At 41.4% G+C, this 13,126-nt stretch overlaps 1 protein-coding gene across 42 annotated transcripts in view; it reads left to right on the top strand.

Moving 5' to 3' along the window:
* Positions 1-13,126, top strand: part of PTPRD (protein tyrosine phosphatase receptor type D) — a 1,487,793-nt gene that overhangs the window by 1,254,736 nt on the left and 219,931 nt on the right. For 27 of the 42 annotated variants that reach the window (XM_048502785.1, XM_048502804.1, XM_048502803.1 and 24 more), the window contains 2 exons: positions 1,303-1,314; positions 3,341-3,610. In XM_048502785.1, the coding sequence (XP_048358742.1) occupies positions 1,303-1,314; positions 3,341-3,610 (282 nt within the window). The remainder of the gene's footprint in view (positions 1-1,302; positions 1,315-3,340; positions 3,611-13,126) is intronic. The other 15 variants (XM_048502811.1, XM_048502810.1, XM_048502809.1 and 12 more) reach the window with 1 other exon arrangement.

The following is a 13,126-nucleotide window of genomic DNA, read 5'->3' as shown; positions in this document are numbered from 1 at the left end:
TAGGAATGACATAACCCTGGTATCCACTCTTCATTCAGGCACAAGGGGTGTAAATATACTCTTAGGATCTATGTGATAAGGAAAGTGTCAAGGCAAAAAACAATAACAATAAGGGGAAAATATTCTAAAAGCTTAGGGAAATGATATGAACAAAGGCACTTTTCAGTCCAAACTTGCCCCTGTGACTTAAGGTTTGTAAGTATATCTACATTTTTATTTCCTAACTTCTAGTTTTCTTGCATTGATTATTGACCTGAATGTTGCATTTATTTGGGAGGAGTGTTCAGTTTTCCTTTATTTGTTTGGCTTTGTTTAAATTTCTAACGTGATTGCTTGCTGTGCAACTAATTCAGCTCTAATTAAAACTCAGGGTGTTGAGGTACGGAGCCACGTGACCTCTGCTGCTGAGTTTCAAAGGAAAAGTTCTGAACTTATAATTCCCTGTGAAGAAGACAATGGTGTAGCCTTCTTTTTTTTCTGTTTCTTTAAGCATAGTTTCATGCAGGCTTATATTTCTTCTAAATTGAAGTCTTATCAGTAAAATGTAATCCCTGGCACTGCTGTAATGAATTAGCTGTTCTTTATTCAAAAGAGAGTAAAAGGAGAATTATTTGTTTTTCTGATAGTTATGAATTAGGAGGATAAGTTCCAATGAGCATATTCTTGAAAAGTAACAGGCATTATCAATTTTAAAAAAAAGATTTTGGGAAGTGTTCCTTTTGCTTTTATCACTTCTGTACAGTATTTCCTCTTTGTCGCTGTTTTCAATGCCTGGCTCTTAATAGCATTATGTATGAGAAGAAAATAATGTCTAATATTTGCATGAATAATTCTAGCTGCCTACAAAGTATAGGAGCAGGTTGGAAAGGCAGCAAATAAAACCAAAATATTATAAACTCATACAGCTTTCACCTCATTACTTTAGTGCAGGGATATGGTTCACAACTTGGGAAAAAAACTGGTGCTTTTTGTTCTGGCTAGACAGGGCTCAAAGGTTATTACGGCCTCCTTACCTATTTAATCCTTTTCCTTTCAAAATACTGTACTGCATGAGGCATGTGTACGGTTATTATCTGCAGGGAATTCTTCTTCAATGTGATGCTAGTTTCTAACATCATGATAGCTATAACAAATTGCTTAATGGTCAGAGCTGAGGTAGGAAGGTTTGATTAGAGCAAGTAGAAGATGTTCAAGTAGCAGTTGAAAGCCTTGATATGGCCTTTTTACTCTCTCTGTGTTTCCCTTGTTTTTCTCCTTTCCTCATTTCATTGTGTTCTGCATCAAACCCCCTACATCCCTCAGAGCTGCGAGAAGGTTGGTGTGTTTTTTACTTTTTTTACCCACCTTACAAAACTATTAATTAAACCAATAACAAAGAATACAAATGAAATGAATGTAGCTGCATTGTGGCCTTTTTAATTTTTAAGTTAATGTGTTTACGCTGGGAATGCCCTGGTCATGGCTTTTAGTGTGTGCTGGTATCTAATTGTGGTGCATGATGAGAGCAGGAGATAGCTTGTATGCATGACAAACCTGTAACACTTCAAGGTCTTGTCAATTTGGTCAGTGTTCCTGCTTTTTCTGATTTTATTTCCCTTTGATTTTGTGTTTATACTGATGCCTGCTGGTTCAGGAATGACTTCCTACATTTGTTCCTTCAAGCAGCCCAAGCATGAAGACTAAAACTTTCCTACGTCTTTCTTAGTTACTTACTCATGAAATAATGTTTGGTACTACAAATTATGCACTGCCTGTCACTTGCTTTGTCTGACCTCTGTCAATTGGCTGCAAAAGGCATGTTTTGCTCTTTGTTGTCCCTATGCCCGTCCCATTCACTCACGAGGCCATCACGGTAAGCCCCTCTAGAATCCATAGACATTCTCAGGCATTCACATTAATCCAGTGGGAAGGTTCAAACTAATACAATGTTTGTTTTGTACTCTCAAAAGAGAGTTCATTACACTTAAGTTCTGGTGAAATTAAATTCCCATTGATTTCAATACTGCTTAAATCTCACTATCTTTCAATGAAATGCAGTCGCAGCTGTGTGATTGCTAAAACTGAGAATACACAATGAACCGTGCAAAAGGTGCACACAATTAAAACTCTATATTCTTTGTCCATTGGAAGGCTCAAATCAAAAACTACCTGTCCCTGTTGCCTCTGTAATTGTCATTAAACATGCACATGCAGAGAGATTACTTAAAGCAGGAACACTGATCTGTTATTGCCTGGTAATTTTCTCAGTGTTGTGTTTGCTTAAATATTAACTACTCTGTTAATGCAATGCCCTGCTGTTATGTGTTTTAGATATACTGTCCCTAGTTTTGTATACAAAGAGCTGCCTTTAACAGTATTATTAATTGTAGCAGTTCATTTTGCTCCCCTTCTATGTGAACACCATGGAACCTGGAATGTTTAATGTTTTGCTCCTTCCCTGCCACCTTACACTTGCTTCATAACAATCCTAAGCTTAATCAAGTATCTTCCTATTTCAAATTCTTACCCTATTTCTTTCAAGCTGTCTTACCTTTACATTTTTTTAAAAAAAAATCCTCCTCCATCCCATTATTTTCCTTTTTAAAACTGTTTTAGTTGCTATGATTTTTCCTTTTTGACAGTTCTTTCCAAAGCATGATTCTTTATAGACTCTGTCATTTGCTTGCCTGCATGACAAAACCCAGTTCACATACTGGCTTTGCCTTGTTTCTTCTCCTGTGACTATATATATGTATACATATATATATATAATATATATTTATATTTTCCTATGTTTGTTACAAGTGTTAGTGTGAGGTCTTGAGGCTGCATCCACCATGAGTCTGAAAGCAAATCAGAATTGCATTTTCAGTGTATGTAGGTGATGTGTTTGAGGGCTGTGATGTGACAATGTGTTGCACCACATTTCTTCACATCTTCTGGAAGTGTGCAGCATTGAAGTTGGTTTTAATACTCAACTGAAGCATGCTGTTGACCCTCCAGTTTTCTACTGTGCATATATATGTATATATGTACACACACAGAATATACATGCATATATGTGTGTGTGTGTGTGTATCTTTTGCATGGTGTTTGTGTATTGTTAGTATGCAGTTAGTCAATTGTGGGGCCCTGTTAGATCTGAACCAACTTTTGTACTAATTTGGTTAAGAGACATTCATAAGTAAATGTAAAATGATTTATGTGTGGGCAATAAACCTGTTTAGCCTATAATTTCATTTTTTGCAAATACAAGCAATAATGAAATATTTAAACTGTGAAATACATGTAGTCTTGTGTGCAAGAATGATATTGTCCAATTTGTATGACTTACTAGAGTTTTTTTTATCTTTCATTTCAGTTCGTCGAGTCCCACCAAGGTTCTCAATCCCACCCACCAACCATGAGATCATGCCAGGAGGAAGTGTTAATATCACCTGTGTTGCTGTGGGGTCACCAATGCCCTATGTGAAATGGATGCTGGGGGCTGAAGATCTGACCCCGGAAGATGATATGCCAATAGGAAGGAATGTCTTGGAGCTGAATGATGTCAGGCAGTCTGCCAACTACACCTGTGTGGCCATGTCCACGCTTGGTGTCATAGAAGCAATAGCACAGATAACTGTCAAAGGTATGTTATAAGCAAGGATTTGTCTGTTTTGCTTAAAAAATAAGTTCCATATTGGAGTAACTGAAATTTTCACCTTTGAGGTCTTTGTTTAATACCAGACTGGGACTGTGCAGGAACAGGCAATCCATGGGGGAAAATGATTCTAAAGCTTTCTAGGGACTAGAAGCTCAAGGGGATGGTTACTTCCAACACCATCATGCAAGACAGAAAGTGCTCCTCCTTCTCTCAGCTCTTTTTCCACCACCATAGCAAGAGGTTCATCCCTTGTTTCTTAGTCATGTAAATTCACTATCTCTCCTCTGAGGTAAAATTCATACCAATAGTGCCAATTGAGTTTTGTCTGTTTTTCTGTCATGGTTCAGAAGGCATTGTTGAAGAAATGTAAATACTGTGACACAAAGAGAGCACATTCAAATACTCTTTGTATCCTTGAAGCCTTGGAGAGACCCATAATGTAGCTGCTTGTCAGCAGTTTACACTGAATACCCACAGTGGTGTGAATTCCCAGATGAAAGCCGCACTTCGGGAAAATCTCCTTAGACCCCAAAGGCATCTGCTCCTAAGTTCTCTTCATCTGAATTTCTGACTCTGTCAGTGGCCTCGGTTTTGTTGATTTCAAAATAAGAACCTGCTGGTCATCACTAGGCTGCACATAACAAAAAGACAACAAACATGGAAATTGCTGTTTCAGGTCATTACAATGATATTCCAAAATGTTATTAGGAATCCAGAATTCTTAATTAAATGAAATTATCTTTGACCAAAAAACCCCCAACCTTTGTTGTTTTCAACTTCAGATGCTGCTAGAGGGCTGCAGCATGTGCTCCAGTTCTTCCTTTTATTGAATCTACTGATTTCATAGCAATGGCATTTTTCTTTGCAAGGAAGAAGCAAAGAGCTTCCAGCCAGTCACCTCTGGAAACATACCACAGAGAAACATAGTTCTCTTTCCCTTTCTCCTTTGGAGGAAGTGGAGCCTTTTTGTTCTTCTGTTGCTAAATAAATAGAGAGCTGGGCAAGATGTACTAAACTGAATAACGCCATTGGGAACAATGGGAGATGCCTAAAGAATGGGAGATGCCTGAAGAACTGATGAATATAATGGAAGCCAGGAATGCCAATTGACTTGCATTGGTCCATTGAAATACATTACAGCAAACCAAAGCTACATTAAAAATGTGGATTTAGAGAAATCTGCCCTGGCCCTGGAATGACAACCCCCAGAGTGGAATGATGCTCCTAGGAACTGGAATAAGTCATCTGGAATTGGAATGACAGCCTCTTTGAGTGATAATTCCAGTTCCAGGCACTGTCATTCCACTCTGGGGTTGTCATTCCAATCCCAGAAAAATTTATCTGGACCCAGGGAGCATCATTCTACTCCCAGAGATTGTCATTCCCTCAGGTCCAGGACAGGTTTTGTATAATCCATCCCACATTTTCATTGCAGTTGTTATGTGCTTTAACATATTTCAGTATAGCCTATGCAAATTAGTTGGCATTATGTTCAATGGGCCTTCAGGCCTCTCCAATTATTTCCAATAGGCATACCTGTCATTTATTGGGGATGGGGGTCTGCACAGGAAGCCACTTTTACTTTTTGAAAGGAAACAAGCAGGCAATAGCAAAGAAGAATGGCAAATGCAGAGTTTTTAGTGGAAAGGTAAGAAAATTTTATTGTCAGCTAGGCTGTGTAAAAGAAGGAAGATGCAGACAGTTTTTTAAATTTTGTTTTGTTTATTAAATGCTGTGGTTGTCCAGGGTTCTCTTGTTTGACTACTGTTTGGCCACCATTTTAGAAATCAGTGGAGAAAACTGAGTCTGTGACAACAGGCATCTGCTTCTCAGGTCTAAAAAAGTTTAACATCTTGGTCAAATTTATTTAAAACTTAGAGGGTCTTTCAATTAGAGAGCAGAGTATCTGATGGAAATAAGTTCATCAAAACATGTATCTGATTGAAGCAGTTCAGCCTTATCCACAGCTGTGGTATCCCACAACTATGTTTCACTCTCTCCCTAATTAGACAAAATAAAAGATGGTTCTGTTTGAAGGGACTAACTTATTCAGGGCCCAGTTAGATGGCATTAGATAGTTTCAGTTAAAAGAAATTAACAGTGAAATGTCTTGAAGGGGGCAGTATTTCATCATGTCCCTTGCAAGTACAACCAACATTCTTTACCCAGATACCACACACCAACCCAACCTTTCAAAGCTATCCTGCTAAACAGCAACTTTTTCAGATTTTCATGCGTTCCCTCTATATGAAAGTGGGGTGTTCAAAATCAAAGAATAAAGAAATCCTCCAATCCCAAAGGTAGCCAGTTGGGTCAAGAATTATTATTCAGGCTAGAATCCACTGTTACACTTCTGGCTAATTGCCTAACAGGCTATCTATTATTCATGAGGCTGGCAGACTATTACCTCTGATGGTTGTGTCCTATGCTTTGTTGCAAATGGAGTTTATCTCCACTGTTCCACCCAGGCTTCCTCTGTAATAGAGGGAGGTGACTGTCTTATTCCATAAGGGAGTTATTCAACAAGTTCTCCTAATTAGAACTAATCCAGATGTTTCTTGATCAACAAGGAAGATAGAGATACCATATGCCTGTTGTGAATCTTAGTCCCTTTCCGCACGGGCCAATAACAGCGCCCTAGGGATGGCAAAAACGCCGTCCCTAGAGAGCTGTTCGCATGGGGGGGGCGCAGCTGCATTGCAACCGCGCCGCCCCTCACTCCCCCCCAGCGGCGCAAAGCCACCATTTTCCCACCTTGCTCCCCAAGCGAGGTTTTTGGAAAACAGCGGTTTCCAGCCGCTGCCGTGCGAACAGCAGCAGCTGGAAGGTGCCATTGCCCCCTTTCCTGATTGATGTACCTTCCCTGCGACCTTCTGGCGTGTTGCCCAGGCCTGGGGAAATGCCCCCCCCGCCCTGCGACTCCAGAGCATGTCCCCTGGCCTGGGCGACGTGGCGGAAGATCGCAGGGAAGGTACGTCGATCGGGCGATGGCGCAGTGCTGCGCCGTCTTCCCTGCCTTTACCAGGACCGTTCATGCGAACAGTCCTGGGGGGGGGGGTGTTGGCGTTGTATACGCCAATGCACTCCCCAGCGTGGCCGTGCGGAAACGGCCTTAGGAAATAAGTTCATGAATGTTAAACTGTTTCACATGGTTATTTTGTTAAATGTTATCCAGTTAAAAATAAATGTTTTGCTGGCTTCATTGATCTTTAAAAGATGCCGACTTTCATATCTGTAAGTATGTGTTGAAGCTGACTTGTGGCAACCCATTAGGGGTTTCAAGGCAAGAGACTAAGTGGTTTACCTTCTTCTGCATAATGTTCCCTAGTGGTCTTCCATTCTAATATTAACCAGGGTCAACTCTGTTTGGCTTCTGTAATCTGACAAGATCAGGCTAGCCTGGGCTATCCAGGTCAGGGCACATATGTGTGTACACATATGTATTTCTGGCCCATCATAGACAACAAGTTTGTACTATTTTCCCTTTACGTAGATGAGTGGTTGCTTACTTAGATTATTGGTTGCTCAATCAATCAACTTTCCAAGGAGCTTGCAGTAATAATAAATACATTGCAAGCTTTATTTTTATTAGTTAATTGGAAGAAGTCAGTTTTTACCTCCTCCCAATGGTTGTCATGTGTTAGGGAAATTCTTGATTTCACCTTGGCTGCGACATACCTCCCAGAAGATGAGCCCAACCTCTTTGTGATCTTATTGGAAGATTTGGTCATGTTGTTTTCAAACTCCACTGGATATGCAAAAAAACTAATAGGCATAGTGGCATCTACTATGTGTGTAGTCCATGTGCACATGTATGCACACGTCTGCTTCAGGTTTGGTTCCTTACAGTGTTCAGCTTATGAGTTAATTCGCAGATGCTGTGTTTGTTGTGTCTTTGGTATGTTATTTGCTCCTTTTCCTGCAGGGTTTGGGATCAGATGTTGTTCAGAGGATGTCAGTTTGGGGCCTTAGATCATTATGTTAGATCTTGGGTATCTGAAAGGCCCTCCTCCCTATGCATACTTTTTTCATTCTTCCTTTCTATAGAAGAGCTCTTACATTAAGCCCAGCAAAATGCAGGTCAACAAAAAAATAGGCCTTATTCCAATAGATCATGCCATTTTAAATCAGGGCAAATACATCCATTGGAGGGAGCACTGTCTTTTAGAATGTAGTCTATTCACAAATATAAGAAAGACATTTATTTGTCCCTGTTTTCAAAGAGTTGCTGATATACCTATAAGCTACAAATTGAAATGTTTGTTTGCTGGGTCAGATCCTAGTATAACCCATATTTGTTGAAAAAGATTCCAGGGTAATGATGGATAGAATATGAATTATTAATTTAATCTTAGGAGATTTTATTGTGATTTAGATTATGGTCTTTACACCAATAGAGTTGTATCATTAAAGTAAAGATCATAATGTCCCTATTACTACAAATGCTTCTCTAGAAGGTTAAACCACATATTGTAGGAACTTTTTTATTTTTCAGTGGACTGTGCTCCCCCCAGTAAATAAATATGCATCAGTTCACTGGGACTGGGAACTATACAGTATACCTTGGTTAACTTGGCAGCAACATGGGGGAGGGGGAATTATTAATGTAGCCACATACAATATCTGCTGTGAACTGGTTGAGCAGACAAGATGCATTTTTTGCTTTATATTTTGGACCAAGTCAACTATCAATAAATGGGCAATTTGGGATGATTACCTGTATCAGATTTTCCAGAAATGGGGTTGTCGCTCTGTGGATCTTTTTGCAACCTACTAGAATGCCAGATGCCCACTTTTTCATTCCCTGACTGCAAGAGACTGACCGTCTAAGGAAAACATTTCATATTACCTGGTCAAACAGGTGCCAATAAAGGCTTTATACCATTAAAAATACCTGGTCAAACACTTTATGATACAGCTTGCCACCCATTCCATTAATCAGTACAGTTCCCTGCAAACTTTGGGACAACTCTTGATGTATTCTCATTGCTCCATCATGGCCCCATCAGTACTGTTTTTCAACCCCTCAACCCATGACCAAAGGCAATAGTGTTCCCTTGCCGATCTGCAAGGACCTTCTATGCATGGTATCACTGCCTCACAACATACGCTCTCCTCATCTCACCTCATGGCCTTGTCCAGTAGATCCCACAAGTTTTTCTTCCTGGTTGGTAGGGTGTTAGAAAATGTTGATAAACACTTTCAATGAAGTCTTTATGCAACAAATGGCTTAGTGTTTTTTTTTAATGTGAGTTAAAGAGGTTTTACCTGCCACTTGCCCACTTCTTCCTAATTAAATAACTTTGGCTTCTACTTACATTGTGGTCACCTTGTAACCATTGCTCAAAAAAAATCTTCTGTGCAGGCACATATCCATTCCATTCTGGTCCCACTGTGAGCTCGGTGTGTTTTTCTTTCTCTCCTCTGCCTTGAAGCTTCTCCATCAGCTATGGAAACCTGAAAGAAGGGGTGCTTCCCTACCCATCCTGAGTCATAGTTTTGGTGGGAAGGTTCCAACTTAGTAGAGTAACCCCTACAGATACAGAAAATTCTACCAAGTTTTAGCATCTTCTGTCTGGACCTGGCATGTGTCAGTTCAGCAAACTGTCAATGAACAACTGTTACAGGTAACTGCAACATTGATTTAATGTTTAAAAGGTTTTAGTTTGGATACAGCAAAAAAAATCTGGAAAGAGTAGATGGAGTGGATCGTTCCCCACTGTCACCTTCCTCAAGTAGCCTGTGGTTTGTCTGAAAATCCTTTCTGAGGGTTGAGAAGCCTTGTGAAGAAAATGGTTCAGAATTCTGTAGTGATGGGGTACCAAGTGAAATAGCCTTTTCTTCCATCTTTTGGTGGCAGCTAGCATCAGTGGAACAGGGAAGAGAAGGCAGTTTTAGGTGATTCCTCTTCATTGCTTTATTCACGTATGATTCATTTTACAAGGCTCTCCTGATGCTCAGAAAGGGGCTTCAAGACAAATGGTGAGCAACTCAGAAGAGTGGCAAATGGGTGGGAGGAAGTCATCTCCTTTTACCAGCTGTCCCACTACATCCAACTCATAGTCTGCTAAGATAATTTTGCATATATTCACTTATTTTATTTGATTGTGGTCTGCAATCTTAAACTCATTCTGCAGAATTAAGTCTCATGTCAGCATAACTTGAGAGGTATACCAGCATCGTACTCCCCCAGTGCTGTGCTGGTGTAAACTTCACAGTGTGCAATTGTGTCATATAGGGTCCAGAAATGCTGGAGAGAAGAATAGGACTTAGTCAGTACGCTGAGTCTCCTCAGATCACATCCAGTTTGAGCACAGTTGAAAATGGTGATGTAAGTATAGATTCTCCCTGCCACCTTCCACACCTAGTCACAGTGCAGGTTAATATACCAATATAGTCAGTTGCAGCTTTCTTAGGCATATTATACACTTAATCTTAGATGGCAAGGTGCAATGCAAGGGGCTGTATTTCTTTGGTCATGTCATGCACTTTTAGAATACACATGGGGTTACTTTGATGATGGAAAACCTAGAACAAAAATACTTCAGAAAAAAGGATTGCTTTGTGTGAACAGCCAAGAAGGAGAACCAACATGGCTAATACTGCTCTCCTCAGAACTCTTACAGATATCGCTCCACCATAAGACACAATCACTGACTTGGATCCTCCATTCCAGTAACTCAAAATACGAAGACAGTGTACTCACACAGGTAAACAATGGAGGGAATCCCCTGTCTTAGACTTTGACTACAGCATTGCTATCATCCTCACACAGTGTACACACACGTGTATACAGGCGTATTTCTTAGAGACTATTAGCAGCCAATTTTTGCTTCTGCTGGCCAAACCCTCATGATGTCTTTTGACCTGCAGAATTGCCATGGACAAAACTTAATGCAATGTCCTGTAAGCTATGGGTAAGTGCTGGCCATGGACATAGGTAAGGGGGGGGTTTCTCGGGTTTGAAAACCCCCCCCATTCATGTCCGAAGCTCCGCCCACCCGTTTGTGGGTTTTTAAAACATTTTAGTGCTTTTTTGGTTTTTGGCCTGCAGGGGGCGCACTGTGTGGGCTAGCAGCACCAAACTTTCAGGGATTGTTTGGGGGACTCTCCTGAAGACACTACCCGGGTTTGGTGAGGTTTGGTTGAGGGGGTCCAAAGTTATGGACTCCCAAAGGGGGTCCCCCATCCTCCATTGTTTCTAATGGGAGCTAATAGAAGATGGGGGCTACACCTTTGAGGGTCCATAACTTTGGACCCCCTGAACCAAACTTCACCAAACCTGGCTGGTATCATTAGGAGAGACTCCTAAAGATACCCCTGAAAGTTTGGTGCTCTTAGCTTAACCCATTGCACCCCTGGACAGCTGGCATCCCCCAACTTTCCCCAGATTCTCCTTTTAAATCCACACTCTTCGGCATGGCTTTAAAGGGAGAATCTGAGGTCCTCAGTTTAGAAGAAGAAGAAGAGTTTGGATTTATATCCCCCGTTTCTCTCCTGTAGGAGACTCAAAGGAGCTTACAATCTCCTTGCCCTTGCTCACTCACAACAAACACCCTGTGAGGTGAGTGGGGCTGAGAGAGCGCTGAAAAGCTGTGACTAGCCCAAGGTCACCCAGCTGGCATGTGTGGGATTGCACAGGCTAATCTGAATCCCCCAGATAAACCTCCACAGCTCAAGTGGCAGAGCAGGAAATCAAACCCGGTTCCTCCAGATTAGAATGCACCTGCTCTTAACCACTACGCCACATTGAAAGTGATGCTGTTTCAGGGTGGGGGATAATCCACCCCAAAACATCATCACTTTCAATGTTGTTTAACTAGGGACCCCAGATTCTCCCTTTAAGGTGGATTTAAAAGGAGAATTTGGGCTCTCTAGTTTAAACACCATTGAAAGTGATGCTGTTTGGGGGTGGATTCCAGCATCACAGCAGCTGCCCCGGGGGGGGGGGGCACAAAACTCAGATTTTACACCAGGCTCCATTTTCCCTCTATGCCTCTGCCCAGAAGGGAGCGGCAGGGCAGGGGAGTCTGCCATCCCCGACCTCGGAGAGCTGCTTTTATAAGCACTAGGCCAGGGGCGGGGCTTGGGGAGGCGTGGCCAAACCCCCCCATAAAAAATCTATACCCACGTCCCTGGTACTGGCTCATTACTACCTATTTCACCCAACAATTGAGTCCCCACTATGTATAGCAGGGAGAAAAATAGTATTGGAAGAGAATGTAAGTGGTGTCATTCTCTCAAATCTGTAATTCACACCATGTACAAAGTGATTGAGCCCCCTTGCTATTTGATGCTACTGCTGAACATTATTCATTGCTACCCTTGTGTCTCTTTTGGCTCTTTCTAGGCAGTCTTCTAATAGAGGTAGAGACAAGCATAGATCCATGTCATAGAGCAGTTCTAATCATCTGCTAAACCTGCAACATGACCAAGAGCCTGAGTGGCCACTGTGCATCTAGGTGCTCTGCTGTATTGTTGCCAGCTCTCCTGTTGCATCCTGGCTTATGCAACCTTGCAAACTGTTGTTTGATGGGCACAGTTGTATCTATCATGAGCATGAAGCGATTCTGTGGTTTTTCAGTGCAGTTTTCAAAGCTTCAGGAGCCTTGTTAGGTTAAGAGAGTGAACCTATTGTGACTTTAATTCAGGAAAAAATCATGGTTCTATCTAATAAAGATGTGGATTGTTTCATACCTACATCTGTGTTACAAGTGAAAACCCACAATGTGGAAGGGGACAAAGAGGAGAAATGGAAAACAAAAGTGACTGTGATGAATAACATCAGGCAGTGGTAATTAACCCCATGAATGCCATGGAAAGTTTGACTGCACAGAAAGGTGCTAAGTGACTAAGTTTGAAAAGAACATAAGAACTAGCCTGCTGGATCAGACCAGAGTCCATCTAGTCCAGCATTCTGCTACTCGCAGTGGCCCACCAGGTGCCTTTGGGAGCTCACATGCAGGATGTGAAAGCAATGGCCTTCTGCTGCTGCTGCTCCTGAGCACCTGGTCTGCTAAGGTATTTGCAATCTGAGATCTGAGATTTTGCAATCTGAGATGTTGATGGTTCAACATTTCAGCTGTGCATTGTATACTTTTCCTAGCTGTCTTGTACATTGCCCCATGCAGAGTTTGTACCAGGGATGTCCTGTAAATCATTGTTATGCCTTTCTCTGCAGAATAAGGGCCACTGGAGGATTCCAAATGCCCTTTGATGTGTTTTTTCCCTCCTTTGATGCCATTTGGATGAGTGGTTAGAAGAATGCTGTGTGAATTCTACCTGATTTTGCTGATGATAAAGATTTCTGCTGTTTCTCACTTGAGTGCACTTACAGGGTGATCTGCTGCTGAAATAGCAAGAATGTCTTCCGTGAATGTTCATCTGTGTGTCATGTTACTGCAGTTCTTATATCTGTGCCCCTCTAGTTCATACAAGGCTGCCTCTCAGGCATTGTTCCCTTCTGAACTCTTGTCTGGAAAAAAGCATTTTTGTTCTCTG

The sequence above is a fragment of the Sphaerodactylus townsendi genome, linkage group LG07 (genome assembly GCF_021028975.2).
Source record: "Sphaerodactylus townsendi isolate TG3544 linkage group LG07, MPM_Stown_v2.3, whole genome shotgun sequence".
Classification (NCBI taxonomy): domain Eukaryota; kingdom Metazoa; phylum Chordata; class Lepidosauria; order Squamata; family Sphaerodactylidae; genus Sphaerodactylus; species Sphaerodactylus townsendi.
This window is presented reverse-complemented; position numbering and strand designations above follow the sequence as displayed.